This window comes from Ahaetulla prasina, chromosome 2, assembly GCF_028640845.1.
Source record: "Ahaetulla prasina isolate Xishuangbanna chromosome 2, ASM2864084v1, whole genome shotgun sequence".
Classification (NCBI taxonomy): Eukaryota; Metazoa; Chordata; class Lepidosauria; order Squamata; family Colubridae; genus Ahaetulla; species Ahaetulla prasina.
The window spans coordinates 31,861,399-31,880,506 of record NC_080540.1 but is presented as its reverse complement, the minus strand read 5'-3'; the positions used below and the strand labels follow the sequence as shown (position 1 = coordinate 31,880,506).

Below are 19,108 nucleotides of genomic sequence, written 5' to 3'. Positions count from 1 at the left end.
TAGGTTTGTAAGGTTAGGATGAGGTTGAATGGCGTTTTCTCGGAGAGATGAAACACGGATCTGCGTCTGCAGAGCTGTCAGCTCGCTGGCCGGAGTTTGACCGACACAAGGTTTGACCGACACTTTGCCATGCAGACACTTTGCCTGCAAAGGCGGCTTTCCGGCTTCAAGTGGGAAAATGCTACCAGGGTTGCGATTCGAGACACAACTTCCCTGATAGTTTGTATCTTTGGAGATTTCCGTGCTAAGACTTGTTTTTGCGTGCCAGTTAACTTGATAGAATTTATTCAGAGAAAATTCCTGTAAGCTTTCATTCGAATTAGGCAACTAAAGCTTCCCATGAATTTGTGGCTGAGCTAGTAACATCCTCACCGAACCTCCCATAGGTTGCCTGCGATCTTCATTTCTTTTCTTCGAGGACTTTCAATCATTCTTTTAGAGCCTTCGATTTTGTTTTTGTGTAATAAATTTATTCCCTTCCCCCCCCCTCCCCGGCATCTTTTCTACTAAGTTGAAAGATGGCCTTGCAAAGGTTTTTTCCTCCTCTGGGCTTAAGCTTCATTCCTGTAAGTAAGCCCCATTCAATTCTGTGGGTGTCATCTAAGGCAGGGGTCTCCAACCTTGGTCCCTTTAAGACTTGTGGACTTCAACTCCCAGAGTTCCTCAGCCAGCTTTGCTTTGCTGGCTGAGCTTTGGTGGCTGAGGAACTCTGGGAGTTGAAGTCCACAAGTCTTAAAGGGACCAAGGTTGGAGACCCCTGATCTAAGGCAGGGTCTCCAACCTTGGCAACTTTAAGCCTGGAAGACCAACTCCCAGAATATCCCAGCCAGCAAAGCTGATCTAAGGTGTTTGAGATAAGTTACACACTCTTTGACTTATGCATGCTTCTTTTTTGAGGTGGTCACATTGGATTAAATTGTACTTTCTTCTCCCTAACTATGAAGGTGTTTGAACTGCAAATTTAAGAGGTAACTGGCAAATTTCCTTGACACAGTTGTGTAATGATCAGGGCTGAATGTAGGCAAAATGGTGGTTATAGTAGCTTCGCCTCTTTTGGGGGGGGGGTTGCATATGTCATACATTAAACATTGGTGGAGCTTTGATAATACTGTCAGGGTACTGATTAAACCCTTAGGTTAGAATTTGAACTATCCAGATTCACATCTCCATTCATTAGTTCCTTCCGTTTTTCCTAACTTACAATTTCACAAAAGGCTGTTAGAAGGAAGGATTCTGAGGAGCCTGTGAAGGATAGGCGGGACTGGGATGTAAATTAAACAATACACAATTAAATTATCAGTTGTAGTTAGATGAATTACCATTTTAATAGAGACCTTACAATTTAAAAAAAAAAGCTTTTGTTGAAATTTTGTGGCTGAAGTTATGTAATGTCTTGGGATGTAGAGTAGGTAAGTACCTGTGAGAGGGATCTTGGAGTCCTAGTGGATAACCATTTAGATATGAGCCAGCAGTGTGCAGCAGCTGCTAAAAAAGCCAACACAGTTCTGGGCTGCATAAACAGAGGGATAGAATCAAGATCACATGAAGTGTTAGTGCCACTTTATAATGCCTTGGTAAGGCTACACTTGGAACATTGCATCCAGTTTTGGTCGCCACAATGTAAAAAAGATGTTGAGACTCTAGAAAGAGTGCAGAGAAGAGCAACAAAGATGATTAGGGGACTGGAGGCTAAAACATATGAAGAACAGTTGCAGGAACTGGGTATGTCTAGTTTAATAAAAAGAAGGACTAGGGGAGACATGATAGCAGTGTTCCAATATCTCAGGGGTTGCCACAAAGAAGAGGGAGTCGGGCTGTTCTCCAAAGCACCTGAGGGTAGAACAAGAAGCAATGGGTGGAAACTGATCAAAGAAAGAAGCAACTTAGAACTAAGGAGAAATTTCCTGACAGTTAGAACAATTAATAAGTGGAACGACTTGCCTGCAGAAGTTGTGAATGCTCCAACACTGGAAATTTTTAAGAAAATGTTGGATAACCATCTGACTGAGATGGTGTAGGGTTTCCTGCCTGGGCAGGGGGTTGGACTAGAAGGCCTCTAAGGTCCCTTCCAACTCTGTTGTTATATATTATATCATCATCATCATCATTTTAGCCATCGTTTATCCACTGCAGGATGAAGGCCTTTTCCAACCAATACAGTCCTGAGCTCACTTTTGCCAATTGGGCCCACAATACTTGCTGATGTTGTCAATCCATCTTGTTTTAGGTCTGTTTTGTGGACGCTTTTGATCAAATAGGATCCATTCTATGACTTAGTCCACCTGCCATCAGTTCTTCTTGCTATGTGACCAGCCCATTTCCATTCTTTTACTCTCTTGATCATATTGTATACTTCTGTTTCTTTTCTAATCCATGTGCAGGTCTTTCTATCTTGTCTTATGATGCCAAGCATGTTATCGTTCCATGGCTCTTTGCGCCATTCGTAGCTTTTGTATCAATTGTGAGGTTAGTGTCCATGTTTCACTGGCATATAGAGTGTTTACAGAGTTAGAGCAGGAGGTGATATACAAAAGGCTTTATTTTTCTTCTTTCACCTTGAACATTTGTTTTTCTCGTAGTGATCTATTAATGTGTCACGTATAGCACAGTGCAAAGGTTAACTTGTGCAGTGCACTGCTTGTTAGTTGTCAGGTGGTATGAGATGGTTGACAAAAAAAAATAATGATTTAAAGATGACAGATTTTTTCAGTGGCTATTCTTCACAGAACTGTCTTCCTAATAGCCTTTTATAGGAAATAATATTTTTCACTCGGATGTCACAGAAAACATGAGCTGAAATGTTTTTCTAAAATTATATAGCTTTTCAGATAGTATTGTGGGGATGTGAATATGTATTTTAGGAAACTTCATAAGAAAAAGAAATGCCAGTATGTAATTATATAACGATTCCTAAAGTAAAGAATAAGATGGAGTTTGATTAATAATGATTTGTTAAATAATCCACAATTAAACAAATCCACATAGAGTGCCAAGCCAAAATAGAAAGTTTTTATAGCTGGGCATACATAGACAGCTAAGCCAAAAGCACATTTGAGCTGGTCTACAGATTATATTATCCCTCAAGACTCCCAAATCCAGCTTCCCCGCCCCCCAGAAATTCAGTTGACCCTTACCTAGTGCCAGTTTGATTTGACCATTAGATCAGATTCTTGTGTATGAGTAGCATGTAACAAACTTTTAGTGCTTTGAAATCAGTTCCTGTTCCTGGTTACTTCCCATGAGATTGACCAACTGCATGATAGTTGTTATCTCTGGAATCTGGTATCCAGACTTGCTCAGCTGGCTTTCTTGCTTTCACTGAGGTAATATCTTCATTTTCCCTCCAGTTCAAATTCTATTCATCTCTTTCCCCCACTATGTCAATTCCTGAACATTTTGGAGATGTTTCTGATTTGTGCTTGAATAAAGCAGAAGAATGCCTCATAAAAGCACTGCAGGTATAAATACAACATCAATTCTTTGATGAGCTCCAGTTATTTTTGGCACATAAAAGGGGGATTGTTTTGATGCTTTGTTCAAGGACTGTGCAAATAACTCGATTTTGCAAACTGAGTGTAGCCACCCCCCCACTCAGAACTTGCTGGTTGAACCACTGAAGTGGTCGTGCCTTGACCATTTCAGGTCCTCCCCACATCATCTAAAGCTTACTAAAGAATCTCTTTAGCAGCTTCATCTGAGAGGAACTGCCTTCTGTGCCTGCAGAGGTTTGCTCAGAAGTCATGGAGACAGCCCTAAAATGGTGGCTCCAAACCTTCAAGAGTTGTGGCTTTGTGAAATCTTCAGGTAGCAGAGTTGGAGAAATGCTTTGGTGGCTTCACAAAGCATCTTATTAAAAGATTTATACAGACAGAGCTACAAAAGTGCATAAAAATTATCAGATCCTTTAACACCTTCATATCTGCATAGTATAAACTTGGTGGCATGTTATTGCATCCTTGAGCTGTCTGCAGTTTCCTGCAAGGTTAGGAAACAATTCTAAGACTAAGTATGAAATCTGGACCATTTGAAAATTATTTATTTACGCCATATAAAAATGTCGTGGGTATAATATCAGAAAAATATGATAAAGGGGATGTATATTTGATATTGCATGTTTTTAACACCAGCAAGGATTGTGTTTGCACAACATTGGAAAAGCGAGGAAACATCTATGGAAGAAGATATAATTAAAAAAAAATATTGGATTGTGCAGAAATGGACAGATTAATACTGAAGATAAAAGAAAAAGAAGAGACAGAATATTTTCAAATTTGGGACTTGTTTTATCAGTGGTTGGATAAAAGGGGTAGAAATTTGGAACCTAAGAAGTATTACTATGTAAACAAAATGACCCAGACAGTACACTGTTTATTAAGCACATATTGTATGCAAAGAAAAACCATATAAATATAAGTATGTATGTATGTATGTTGTGGGTGATTTGGCAACTGTGGCTCTACATTGCCGACAGAACATCATAATGCTATTGGTAATCACAATGAACAAGCTCATTCCTAGGAGTTAAATAGAATATGTCAAGTCAAATAGACTCTTGCACTGATAGCACAATCTAAAGAATGATTGTTCAGAATAAATCCCACTGTGTTTGAAATTGGTTATACCCAGCAGGAAAGTATAGATAGAATTGTTTTGACACTCTCCTAGACTCATTTCTAAGAAAGCCTCCTTTCTATTCTCAAATTGTTGGTTATTTTTTATGAGATCTAAGAATCTAAGATAACTAATTTTGGATGCTTTTCACAGGTTCTAAAGTATTCAAAATGGAAGCAAAGAAAGCAAATATATTTTCTCCAAATTCTCCGGGACAAAATGTGAACCCTGATATTGACAATGAACGAAAAAATATCTCTTTCTCCGTAGAGCACCTTACTAATATACTGGACGGCGGAGCAAACAACACCAAGCTCCGGAGGGAAGTTGGTTAGTAGATAACTCAAAAGAACTCATGACAACTTTTTTTAAAATTTGACTCCCTACACCTCTGTGTCTCTCTGTATCCTATGTCTTTCTTTCTCTCTATCCTATGGACATCTTCCACCATTGCAATACTGCATGTGTTTGTTTGTTTGAATGTTTGTTTTAAGACTGGAGTCATCTCTTTGATTTTGAGCTACAGAAGCCAAAAGAAGCAGCAACCATTAAAACCAGGCTAGCTACTTTCTATGTAGTCTTTGGAACTTAGTTTATGAAATTATCAGTTTTAAAAGAGGAAAAAGTAAGTCCCTTGATCAAGGAGAAAAAAACACACACAAAAGTATGCATCTAGGATTCAGAAAGCAATCGTATCTTGGTTAGAGTTGAGGGAAGAATTTTTATGTTCTGAAAAGTTTATGTTGCTGAAAATAAAAACATATGGTTCAGCATTAGAAAATATATTTTACATTCAGAAGATTCCAAGTTCAGTCTAACCCAGGAAGACCTTGTTCTGAAATTCTGAGCATACACAATAATTAGCCCTAAATTAGTTAGGGCAATGTTCTGATTCAGCAAAACCTGTGAGTTTTGCAACAATTTATCATTACACAATGTGTAAACTTCTGTAGTACAGTAGTTGGCTTGGCTCTCATATATCATTGTGGAACTATGGTAATTTATTGTTTAGTGAGCCAGGTTATTGTAATAACTGTGATTTATTCTTTAGAAAGCCACTGCAACTATTATTTTAAAAATAAATTAAGTCAATCTTTTTTACACATCACTCAAATTTTAATATTCATCTTTAGAGAATTGTGAATATTGCAGTTAGAGCTCCAGCCTTAGCAACTTTAAGACTTGTGGAGAATTCTGGGAGTTGAAGTCCACAAGCCTTACAGTTGCCAAGGTTGGAGTACCCTGCATATCTCCCTCTCCCTCCCTCCCTACCCCCTCTCCCGCTCTTTAACTTCCCTTTCTCTCTTCCTCTTTCTCTCTGTTTCTCTCTCTCTCTCCCTCTCTCCCTCTCCCTCTCTTTAACTCCCCCTTCTCTCTCTCCCTCTGTCTCTCTCCCTCTCTTTAACACACACTCTCTCTCTCTCTCCCTCTCTCTCTCCCTCCCTCTCTCTCTCTCTCTCAACCACTACTAACCAGAGCATACAAAACATTTGCTAGACCAATTCTCGAATACAGCTCGCCTGTCTGGAACCCATACCTCATTTTGGACATTAATACAATTGAGCGTGTCCAGAAATATTTTACAAGAAGAGTTCTCCACTCCTCTGATTACAACAAAATACCTTATGCCACCAGACTTGAAATCCTGGGTTTAGAAAATTTAGACCTCTGCCGCCTTCGGCATGACCTCATAAAATCATCTGCTACAATGTCCTTCCTGTCAAAGACTACTTCAGCTTCAATCGCAACAATACACGAGCACGCAATAAATTTAAACTTAAAGAGAACCGCTCCAATCTTGATTGTAGAAAATATGACTTCAGTAATAGAGTTGTTAATGCCTGGAATGCACTACCTGACTCTGTGGTCTCATCCCCAAATCCCCAAAGCTTTAACCAAAAACTGTCTACTATTGACCTCACCCCATTCCTAAGAGGTCTATAAGGGGTGTGCATAAGAGCACCAACGTGCCTACTGTTCCTGTCCTAATGTTCCCTTTGGTTGTATCCAATTTGTATGGTTATTTCATGCTTATACTTATATATATATAGTTGTGTTGACAAATAAATAAATAAATAAAATAAAAATTACACCCAACAGGATCTCATTAAAGTCAAATATACGATAACATATTTTTAGCTGTAGCTTATGTCTTCTTCACTGCTTACTCTTGGCATTAAGTGGTGCATCCTAAACAAACCTGACCAAATTGTATGTTACATCATTTTGTGATTTCTTTGCCATTATATTGGACTTCTTTTCCATTCAAAAGTACTTACTGATCAACATATAAACATTATCTGAAGAGGGATCTGTTTTGGAAGTAGCAGCTAAGCTTTCCTCCAGCTTAAAATTGCAGAAACAACCAGAAATTCCTACAGTCATTTGCAATGCTCCTGGGAATTCTTTACGGCAGAATCTGAGGAGATAACTGAAGACATTGTCCCATATCACCATGTGTTAAAAGAATGCTTATATGTTCAACAGAGGCTGTGCTCGAGGCTGATCCAGAGTTTAGCCAAGAAAACCGGTATTTCGAGAATCAAAATGAAAGATATGGAAGTGCAGTCAGAAAAACTGTTTACCTCTCGCAAAAGATGGCTAAAATGGGATGGATTGAAGACGGCCCGGAACAGCACTACTGCTTTAAGTAATTTTAATTCGTTAGTATATTTTTTTTCTAAATCAGTGGGCTCAGAAACACATTGTATTCCTTAACAGATTTGGAGAAGTGCAATTGTAACCACATGTTACAAGCCACAGGACCTACTGAAAGCAGTAGAGCTTACATGCCTAGGATTGCAATGTAAAACTAATTGTATTACTGGAAGCAATTAAGGAATTAATTTTGCTTTCTGCTCTATTTTCTTGGAGGCTGTGCGCAGAGATAATGAGAGCGGTTTTCAAAAAGGGTTAGCAAGATTTATCAAATGGTTTGGGTTATGATTTTTTGAAAGGCGAAAACAACATCTAGAAATAGATCTCACTTATGGAGGTTGCTCCACTGAAATTTTAAACATCTAGCCCTCTCACTGTCTACTAATGAATTGTATATTGAATACGCGTTTGTATGTCACTATTAGGGGACATAATGGCATCTGTGTTTTCGCAGGTTTCTCAGTGAAGATTTGGCATTTAACATACACATAGTCTTTATGAAGAGCATTTTGGCTTTAGGCACCGATGAACAGATCAACAAATGGATTCCTTTAGCAAAAAAGAATTTCATCATAGGGACCTACGCCCAAACTGAATTGGGACATGGTAAGCACCCTTGGCTGGCGTCGGGATCCAGATCTCTGATTTCATAAACTCTAAGCCAAAGATTCATCAAGTGCCATTATTTGATATGAATTAATTTGCAACACACACACCCACACACCCTTCACTCAACACCCAGGAAGGCTGAAAGAAGCTGGGGTTTTTTTTTTCAGTAGGACTTTTATTGGGTCCTACTGAATAGCAAGAGAGAAGAAAAACTGCTCCATTTTGTGGCATCGTCAGCTGAGTGCTTTCTCTTGTTTTCACATACACAATGAGGTTGGATTAAGAGGATGACCTAGATGCAAATCAAGTGCTCTAATATTCAAGTTGCTTACTGAAATTTTGTGCAGGAGGCTCTAAGCATAACGTTTAGTGATTCTGAAATGGAAAGTAGGAGAGTAGCAGCCAAAGAAATGATTATCAGGTTTGCTCAATGGTGGCAACTTTAAGATATAGGGAGTTCAACCCCAGAATTCCCCAGGCAGCAATTTTGGGAGTTGAAATCCACACATCTTAATGTTACTAAGGTTTTACTGAAAGTGTTAAAGATGGTTCTGGTGCTGGGATCCATTTTTTGGGGGCTGAGTAAACTTTTAAGAACAATAGCAACAATTTCGCCCCATCATCTCTATCACATTTCTTTCATTCCTGACTCACAGTATGCTGTAAAACCTGTTTTTGCCTATTTTCAGCATGTAGTAGTTCCATTTGTCAAGGTAAATCTGTTTCTCAAGAGGGCCTACTGCTGGGCTGTCAAACTCGCGACCCATGGGCCAGTTGTGTCACGCACTGGCCATGCTCACGCCCAGTTTAGCGAGGGGGGGGAGTCATGATATGTCATGTGACACCGTCGTGATGACACAAATTGGACACCCATGACCTACTGGTTAGTGCTTGTGATCTCACATTTCTGCTACATAATCTTCACAGCAAATTTTGCCCCAGGTTTTTATATTATTATTTAAATGTTATACAGCCGACAGTATAGGTGCATAAATCTGGCTCTGTGCACTTGTTTTGTTGTTGTTTTAAATGAAGCAGAAATGTATTTATGCTTGCTTAACTGTCTCACCCTTTGTGTGAGAGTAATAACTAACAAGAGCAGTAGTAAAACCCATCATAGCATGACTCTTAGTAGAATGTTACCTCTTGATTTACCTTCAGTAGCTATAGAAATCTCTTGATCTGATTTTTGAACCTCATTTTTACCACTTATTACACAGATTTAAATATAGAAATGTAGAAAACTGACGGCAGAAAAAGATCAAGTGGTCCATCAAATCTGCTTTTGAGGGTGTGTTTTTTTAGAGAAGTTCTTGTTAATATGACTATTTTTTTAATTGTATTGTTAATGGTTATATTTTTGATTTGCAGAAGCTCTTGTTAACATGAACATTTTTCATTGGTTTTCATTTATGATTTTCTCCATAGTTGTATGGCCACTTCCCTTGTCAAATCCTATCATCATCATCATTCTTCACCATCAATTGCAATGCAAATTGTGTACAAAAAATAGCTATACAAATAGAATGTAACCCTAACCCTAAAGAAATAAATATTCATAATCTCCATGTCTTCCACCCCGTTGGCGATAAGCACTTGAGATTAACCCAATGCTAAAGAAATAAATATTCTTAACCTCCATGTCTTCCAGCCGGTTGGCGATAAGCACTTGAGATTAACCCAATGCTAAAGAAATAAATATTCTTAACCTCCATGTCTTCCAGCCAGTTGGCCATAAACACTTGAGAATAACCTGATGCTTAGATAAAGAGGCCTAGCAACTGACCAAACCAAACCAATACAAAATCTAGTGTATATATAAAGTAGTTCTATGTTCTGGATTTTGCAAGAGCAGACATTTTGCTTAATTAACTTTAAGTACCAAGTCCTTCAGTTCAATTGTCCTTTACAGTCACTGAGCAGTATGAGGCAATGTCTGTCAACTGAAATGAGAGCAGAGTCCTTTCTCCAACTAGCTATTGTGCCTGGTGGTCCCTGAGTAATTTGGGGCCTTATAATAAGTCCACCTGGATAGGCACCCAGCCTTCCAGCCTATAAGTAGAGAATAGATGCAGAATGATGCTAATTTTATTTATTTATTTATTTATTAAATTTCTATACCACCCTTCTCCCGAAGGACTCAGGGCAGTGTACAGCCTTATTTAAAACACATAAATACACAATATAAATCCCAGATTTAAAATGCATTTAAAATGAAATATTTAACAGGCCTAATTAACTAAAACGGTCATAGACCGATATAAAACCCTTAAAATTTAAAATTATAAACAAATTAATACATTAAAATTAAGTTAAAATTAAATTAAAACACTTAGGCTAGTCCCGCCCAATTGAATAATAGAGTCTTCAGTTCCCGCTTGAAGGTTCAGAGGTCGGGGAGTTGGCGTAGCTCTAGAGGTAACTCGTTCCATAGGGTCGGTGCTGCCACAGAGAAGGCTCTCCCCCTGGGGGCCACCAGCCGACACTGTTTGGCTGATGGCGCCCGGAGCAGGCCCACTCTGTGGGAGCGCACAGGTCGTTGGGAGGCTATCGGTGGCAGAAGGCAGTCTCGTAAATAGCCCGGTCCTAAGCCATGGAGCTCTTTGAAGGTGAACACTAACACCTTGAATTGCATCCGGAAGGCTACCGGCAGCCAGTGCAGGCCACGCAGGATAGGTGTTATATGGGAGCAACATGGTGCTCCCACTATTACCCACGCAGCCGCATTCTGGACTAGCTGGAGTCTCCCGGTTGTCACAAAGGCTTAAGCCGATCTTTAGGTCAACCAGACAGTGATTTTCTGATTTTGTATAGATGTTTTATAAACCTCATATTTATTGGTGTGCATGTGTATGTGTTTTAAGAATTGACCTAAAAGTCTAGACAAAATGAGATTGTCATTCAATGAGTTCTTATACTGAGCTCTACTCCCAAAATCATGCTAGGAAATATTAAATATGTCTAAAATATTACAACCTTACTTTTCACTGAGATCTTTGCAAGGTTGGAATTTGCTCACAACAAGAAAAAAATTGCGCAAATTTCATTCCTGAGAAAAGACCAGCTAGGATTGCTAAATCTTGCTAGCAAATGTCTATGGAGATTCTGAGTCATCCAGATCATGGTTGTCCCCAAAGTGCCTTTTCAAAAGGCAACTGGACTTTGAAAAAGCACTTTTGGAAATAGTTAGCAATCTGCTGCTGGTTGTCGGGTATGCAGAAAATTGTATATTTTATCTTTTTTTTTTTGCAAAGGATCTAATCTTCGAGGCTTGGAGACCACAGCCACATTTGATGTGGCCACTCAGGAGTTTATCCTAAACACGCCAACCATCTCTGCCATGAAATGGTGGCCAGGAGACCGTAAGTACCAAGCATGCTGGTGAATTGGAACTAAATGGAAGGAATTGCTAGATTCATTTCTTCTTTTGTGTAAGGTCCTGCCTTGCCAGTTTTCTCAAGAAAGCAGAACTCTTGAAATGAAAGCTACTTCAAAAGGAACTTTTATTGGAAGATAGTGATAGCAAGGTGTAGGCAGGAACTAAGGTTTTCCCGCTCAAACTCTTAAGTTAAACTATTGCAAACAGAGCCCCTCCCAAAGTCCAGTTCATCTTTACCTCGGGCCAATCCCGAGATGTGAATATGTTATGAGAAATTCAGGTCGAGAAGGTGATAAACGCTGGTTCCCAAGGCAACACTGGCGTTCTGGAGACAAGATAAGGCAGTTGGTTCGAGGCACATTCCTTTCCCCCCTCCCAGGGTCCCTAAAATTACAGCAAGGCAAAGCAAGGAATAGAAACAGAAACCTCATACAGAGATCCCCCCCCCAAGCCTCCCCCATCCCATCGGAATGACAGCATCCCTATAGGAATCTATGCAGAGGTGGGTTCTACTTACTTTTACTACCAGTTCGCATCGTGCCCGCAAGCACTTCTGCGCATATGCAGATCACTTTTGATGACATTCAGATCAGTGGGCGGAGCCTCCTGCCAGTTTTACTACCGGTTCTATAGAAACGGTCCAAACCGGGGGCAACCAACCACTGAATCTATGGAACCTAACATTTTGTTTCCCTCCAGCCTTTATTAATGTGAAGGCTAGAACTTTCTTGGTAGAATAATTGTTCATTGAACACATTCCAAAATCAGTGAGGACCAAGCAGTGAACTTTTCAAGTCAATATCAAGTATTTGGGTCTTGTCTTCTTTATGAGAACTTAAAACAATTGAATTGAATACTTAGTGAGATTATATACTAAGACCTGGATGTTCCGGACCATTATTTTTAACCAAATGATAACTTCTTTTGTTCTCATCTTCTTGCAGTGGGCCGAACTGCAACTCATGCTGTGGTTTTTGCTCAACTTTATCTGAAAGGACGTTGTTATGGCATGCATCCATTCATTGTACAAATCCGTAGCTTCAAAGATCATTCTCCAGGTCAAGGTGATGTTTTTATGAAGCTCTTGGGAAGAGTAAGCTAGGAGTCTTTCCATTCTTCCACTGGAAGGAGGAGGAGGAGGAGGAGGAGGAAGAAAAGAAGAAGAAGTAGGAGAAGGAGAAGGAGAAGAAGCCATCCTTAACCAAAGAATGCTAAATTCTCTTTTTGATCTCTGTAGAACAGGAGTGTCAAACTCATGTCGTCATGGCGGCAACATGTGATGTATCCTGACTTTTTTCCCTTTCGCTAAACCGGGCGTGGGCATGGGCAGCACATGACGCATCTGGCCTGCGGGCCTCAAGTTTGACAGCCCTGTTCTAGAATCTTCCTAGATACCAATGTAAGACTAGTCTGTAATTTCCTAGGTCTTTGCTTTTCCCTTTTCTAAAAACAGTCAAGATGGACTCTCCTTCAGACACCTTCAACTTCATCCTTTCTCCTGGATTATTCATGGGTTTGGCCAAACTATTGATTAATTCCTTTATTATCCTAAAGTGTAATTCATCCCACCTTGGAGATTTAAATGAAGACGTGCATCCTACCATGTTTCTAGCAATTTCAAAGATTCAATCTTGCCTCAACTCTCTGCTGTTTTTGGTTCTTTGGTTTAGTTGCCTTTAGTTGAGAAAGACTAAACCAATGTAAGAATTAAATAGCTCTGCCTGATTATTATTATTATTATTTTGTTTCCCCTTATTTTGAATGTATCTAAAAAAGCCCTTTTTGCTCTTCAAAGCATCTTTTTCTAACCTCAGCTCATTCTGAGCTTTTTCCCGACACCATTTCTATTGTTCAAAGTTATATGCCTCAAGAGATAGTCCTTGAGTTATTACTATTATGGAACCTGCCCATTACAATTGTAAATCATAATGGTTGTAAAACAAGTTGGTCGTGTGACCAATCTGATTTTGTTGCAGCCGTCATTAAGGAAAACCATTTTCACTATGACATAATTTGGCTAAAATCTGGAAGTGCCAATTTTGGGCAAAACTGTCATAAAATAAGACCGTGTGATGGTGCAAATAGCCATGAATGTTGCTGATCTCCCAAAATAAGGTCATGTGACTAGAAGGGAGGAGCAAAACTTTGGATCTGCGTCCTTAGTTCCCTTTTTTGGGTCTAACTTCTAATGGTTATTAAGCAACTGGTCATACATTGAGGACTACCCACACTTTTCCTTCTTTTCATATAGATTCTTTTCATACCTACAGAAAAAATGAAGGAATGCAAGAAAGGAAGCTTATTTCAAACATTTTTTTTTCCTCTCTCCAAACCACCTAGCTTCTTGTTCAACTTTTCCAGTGCTGGTTTTAAGGGTTTTCCCCGCAAAGCCTTCCAATACTTTCCCCCTTTTGCACTTCTTTTAACAGATTACTTTTGTATCCCCGTTGTGCAACGGAAGATTTCCATTTTATGAAATCATGTTATTCATTGCTCTCTTTTTTTTTATTCCTCAGGAATAACTTTAGGGGATATAGGTCCCAAAATGGGCTTTGAGAATATTGACAATGGCTTTCTCATTCTGAAGAATGTTCGTATTCCAAGAGAAAACATGCTGGCCAAATTCTCTCAGGTATAGATAGATAATTCTCATGTATTGCAATCAGTATCAGAGAATCAAAGAACATAGAATTCTGATAGCTGGTTCAGAATTTTGACAGAATGTTAGTAAATCTTCCTCTTTTCTCCTCTCCTCTCCCCTCCCCTCCCCTGTAGTTAATTCAACTACATATGCTAGTTTTGTGGCTGCTCAGGAAATAGTCAGGCACAGGAAGGATTTTGTGGCTCCCGGTGTTTTCTTTTCTGTGGGAAAAGTGGGTCCAAATGGCTCTTTGAGTGTTTAAGGTTGCTGACCCCTGTTCTAGTCCAACCCCTTGCTTAGGCAGGAAATCCTACACCACTACTTACAGGTCTTTGGATTTTGTTATTCTTTCTGGAGTCAATCATCAACTAAACATATACCAGTGGTGAAATTCAATTTTTTTTTACTACCGGTTCTGTGGGTGTGGCTTGGTGGCCGTGGTGCAGCTTGTTGGGGATGACTTGGTGGGCATGGCAGGGGAAGGATACTGCAAAATCCCCATTCCCTCCCCACTCTGGGGCCAGCCAGAGGTGGCATTTGCCAGTTCTCCAAACTACTCAAAATTTCCGCTACCAGTTCTCCAGAACCTGTCAGAACCTGCTGGATTTCACTCCTGAAATATACCAATACCAAACTCAGTCTAGACGCCATCTGTCAGCCCAAAAATATTTTGTGGAAGAACTGTTTTGATTTTTCTTTTAAACATAAATTTTAAATGGAACACTCAAATCATTCAGCTTTTGTAATGAATTTTCCTTTTAGTGTTATTTTGGGGGGAGTGTCCCAAAGATGCTTTTTCAAAAAGCAATTGGACTTTGTTTCTCCAGAAGCTTCTTGGATGAGAAGCAAAACAAAGTCCAATTGCCTTTGGAAAAAGCACTTTTGGGACAACCGTGACCTGGATAGTTGAGAATCTCCATAGACATTTGGGGGGGGAGGGGTGTTACTCTTTATCTGAAGTACACTTTGGTTCACATTAAATATACCACAGTTCACCCATAATTTTCATATAGGATGAAGAAGCAAAATTGGCCTGTATTTGCTTCTCAGCCACAGTCTTCACTGCCAGTGTTGCACTTTCTTTCTCATACTCAGGAAATATGCAGGATTTAAGAATAAATTCTGAAAATTGTTTTTTTTTCTTAATGCCTATCAGCTCTGTTCCCCAATACCTTTGTCTTTAAATCTGATCTTCCAGGTTCTACCAGATGGTCAGTATAAGAAACAAGGATCTGAGAAAATCAACTATTTGACTATGATTGTGGTTCGGGTGAACATGCTTCGGAGTTCAATCATTCCCTGTCTGATGAAGGCTTGTACTATTGCTATCCGATATTCTGTGGTGCGTCGGCAATCTGAGTTAAAGCCAGGGTATGATATGAAAAGAGAGAAATGCTTCTGTCTGAATGCTTACTTTCCCATACCCTGTTTTCCCCCAAATAAGACATCCCCTAATAATAAGCCCAATCGGGCTTTTGAGCACATGGCAATAAGGCCAAGCGTTTATTTTAGGGTTCAAAAAACTATAAGACAGGGTCTTATTTTCAGGGAAACACGGTAGTTAAATGCACACACATAATGCTATTTTCTTTTTACAATATTGTTTTCTATTTTGGGCAGGGATAAGAAATTGGTATTGTTCTGTATATTGCTAGACTACAATTTTCAGCACTTATTCTGAACTCTATTGCCTAGAATTGTTATAGAAGCGTTATGCTTCTGCTCAAGCATGAGAAAATTGTTTTAGAAATATTAGGGGGGATCCAAATGCCATACAATCTGATTTTCCCATGGATGCCATAGTTGCAGCTCAACTCTTTGTTGCTACCAAAGAAACGTTTTCCACAATATATTAGTATAAATCCAGAAAGTCATCTGGCATTGATAACTTAATTTATTTAATTCAATGGTGGGTTCTTTTATTGATTGATGTACTCCAGGAAGTAATTTTTGATATGATTCTTTCTGATTGAAACAAAGCAGTCATTTTTATTTTTAACAGGTCAAAGTCAATGAGCCATGTAAATATAAATATAATTTGCTGTGAATCATGGGAATAACAGCTTCAATTCTTTTCTTAGAAAGAGATGTATTTACTGACCCTTAGGCAGCATTTGGAGAAAATTGCTGAATCCTAAACCATTGTTTACACTATTACAATTCATAAAAAATACTAACAAGCCCCTTAAAGGGTTGTTTGTTTGTTTGGGTTTTTTTGGTGGTGGTGGTTGTTTTTGCAGCCTTAATGGAATTGAATGCAACATTTGATTTTATTACTTTTATGTTATGGTAGAAATCAGAGAATCTACTGATAAAAGGCTGCTTTATCTTACTATTAACGCCCTTTGTAGCATATCCTGCTTTGGTTCGGATTTGGCTACACTGGACCTCAGTTTGCTATTTCTGTCTCTAGGGAGTTAGGTAAAAATGTGTTTTCCCAGCTCTTACTCTTACTTTGCATTTATATGCTTATATATCAAAAATCTAATAAGAAAAATTATTCTTAGATGCATGAAAATGATGGGGTCATCATATCTTATTTTAGACCTGGAATTAAGTTATTTACTACCTAAATATTCTTATTGCAACAGCAATTCCTCATAGATCAGTTATGGCTGATAAAGAATTTGGTCCTTAAGAAGAGGTTTGCTCCACAAAAGCTGTTACTGGATGATCAAATATTAAAACAGACATTACCTAAATTTGGCAGTAGACAGTTCTTGGCAAGATAAAGGATGTATTTATTTATATCCCGCCTTTATTATATTGATCAATAATTTGAGGCAGTGAACATATTAATACGTCTTCCTCCTCCTATTTTTCCCCACAATAACAACACTGGGAGGTGAGTTCAACTAGAGCACGGGTGTCAAACTTGATCACGTCACATGACGTCTCGGGACGTATTGCAACATTTTTTCACTTTCCGGAGCTGGGGTGGATGCATCCGGCTTGCGGGCTGCCAGTTTGACAGGCCTGGAGGAAGTGACTGGTCATCCATCTAGTTTTGCATGCCTAGGAACTAGAACTTATTGTCTCCTGGTTTCTAGCCTGGTGCCTTAACACCCCCCCATGCCAGGGGTGAAATGCTCCCAGTTCGGACAGGATCGCCCGATCCAGTAGCGATAGCAGCGGGTGGTTCAGAGAACTGGTAGCAAAAATCCCTCCTCCCCCCATGCCCAGCTGAGCCGCACGATCATCAGAGGTGTTTTTTTTTTACTTTTAAAAACATTTTCTCTTCAGCCGAAAAAATGCTTTTAAAAGAAAACAAAAACATCTGACGATCAGGCAACTGAGCTGGGATCGTCAGAGCCTTTTAAAAGCATTTTTTCTATAACCTCTTCGGCTGAAGAGGTTGAAAAAAAAATGCTTTTAAAAGGTTCTGACGATCCCAGCTCAGTTGCCTGATTGTCAGAGGCTTTTGTTTTCTTTTAAAGGCAAAAACAATGCTTTTAAAAGAAAACAAAAGCCTCTGATGATCCAGCAACTCAGCTGGGTTTTGGCCGAAGAGGTTGTAGAAAAAATGCTTTTAAAAGTAAAAAAAAAAGTTGGCCACGCCCACCCAGTCACATTACCCCCCACCAAGCTGTGCCCACAGAACCGGTAGTAACAAATTTTACATTTCACCACTGCCCCATGCCCCATTTTCACTAGTAGAGGCACCCCAGGCCAGTCTTTTGCTATTTCCAGGTTGGCCCCGCAGGCCAGATCTAAGCACCCTGTCGGCCAAATCCAGCCCATGGGCCTTGAGTTTGACACCCCTGCCTTAACCAGAACACCAAACTGACTATCTGGGATGAGGCAAGTCTATTGGAGGACCAAACTGTATCCCCCATGGCCAGCATGTCTCATGCTAATCTGCAGATGAAATAAAGAAATGTAACTTCACTGTAACTGAACTGACCGAACTTTCCATTTTCCTATTGTGAAAAAGAGGGAAAAGCAGCTGAGATTTTGTGGTTTGCACTAACTTTGCTAATGGAGGCCAACAGTGTAATCAGGTGAAAGTAGAAAGCTCTTTCTCTTGTGAAGATAATTTGAAGATATGTGGGCAAAGTTTCCATTCATCATGGTTAACCCTCAATATTCCCTTTCCTCAGTGATCCAGAGGCTAAGATTTTGGACTATCAGACCCAGCAGCAGAAGCTTTTTCCTCAGCTGGCCACTGCCTATGCCTGTCACTTTATTTGCGACTATCTGCAGGAGACGTTCCACAGATGCTACAACCAGACCAAAGAAGGAAAATTTGACTTGCTTCCAGAGGTAATGTGAAAGAGACATACAGCATCTTCTCATGTACTTAGAAAACTGTTGGCCCATTTCATCAGTCAGCAAAATTGCTCTTCATATATCCAATCAGAAAAAATATCTCATGGTCTTAAAAAAAAAAAAAAAATTACTCACAAGTCAGTGGCTGTTGAATTGGCGTTTGAGCTATGTCCTATGTCTTGAGAATCCGAATAAGGGTGCTTAAAATATTAAAATATAGTATAAAATAGAAAACCCCTTATACTTCAAACTCTTATGCAGGCACTGTACTCAGACTCTGGTAGCAATTCCTGTAGGTTCAAGGTATGTGCTCTTTATAGATTTTAAAGATGTCATTATATCTAAAAATGAAAAGATGGAACAATATGTTTCAATGTGGACTACAATTAACAAGCTTAGGCATTAACTTAATTTTGTTTCATCATTATTGTATAGCAACAGCAATAGCAGTTAGACTTATATACCGCTTTACAGTGCTTTACAGCCCTCTCTAAGTGGTTTACAAAGTCAGCCTATTGCCCCCAACAATCTGGGTCCTCATTTTACCCACCTTGGAAGGATGGAAGGCTGAGTCAACTTTGAGCCTGGTGAGATTTGATCTGCCAAATTGCAGGCAGCCGGCAGTCAGCAGAAGTAGCCTGCAGTACTGCACTCTAATTACTGCGCCACTGTGGCTCATAGATCCCTTTTTTCTGTTGTTTGGTTTCTTTTTAATTTATTATATACATGTTATAATGTATATATGTATAGTATATACATTGTAATATCTAGAACAGTGTTTCTCAAACTTGGCAACTTTAAGATGCGACTGGGAAATTCTGGGAGTTGAAATCCATACATCTTAAAGTTGCCAAGTTTGAGCAACATGGATTTAGATTTTTTTAATTGAAATGTCATTTTTTTATTGTTTTCTGTACTTCACTAATAAAATGAATTTTAAA

The 19,108-nt window shown here is 39.3% G+C and overlaps 1 protein-coding gene across 1 annotated transcript in view; it reads left to right on the top strand.

The window, feature by feature from the left end:
• Positions 1–19,108, top strand: part of ACOX2 (acyl-CoA oxidase 2) — a 37,772-nt gene that overhangs the window by 324 nt on the left and 18,340 nt on the right. Inside the window, exons 2-9 of the mRNA XM_058167402.1 lie at positions 4,765–4,941; positions 7,099–7,261; positions 7,724–7,875; positions 11,133–11,240; positions 12,202–12,321; positions 13,774–13,889; positions 15,097–15,269; positions 17,999–18,161. Coding sequence (XP_058023385.1) covers positions 4,782–4,941; positions 7,099–7,261; positions 7,724–7,875; positions 11,133–11,240; positions 12,202–12,321; positions 13,774–13,889; positions 15,097–15,269; positions 17,999–18,161 — 1,155 coding nt within the window. The 5' untranslated portion in view covers positions 4,765–4,781. The remainder of the gene's footprint in view (positions 1–4,764; positions 4,942–7,098; positions 7,262–7,723; positions 7,876–11,132; positions 11,241–12,201; positions 12,322–13,773; positions 13,890–15,096; positions 15,270–17,998; positions 18,162–19,108) is intronic.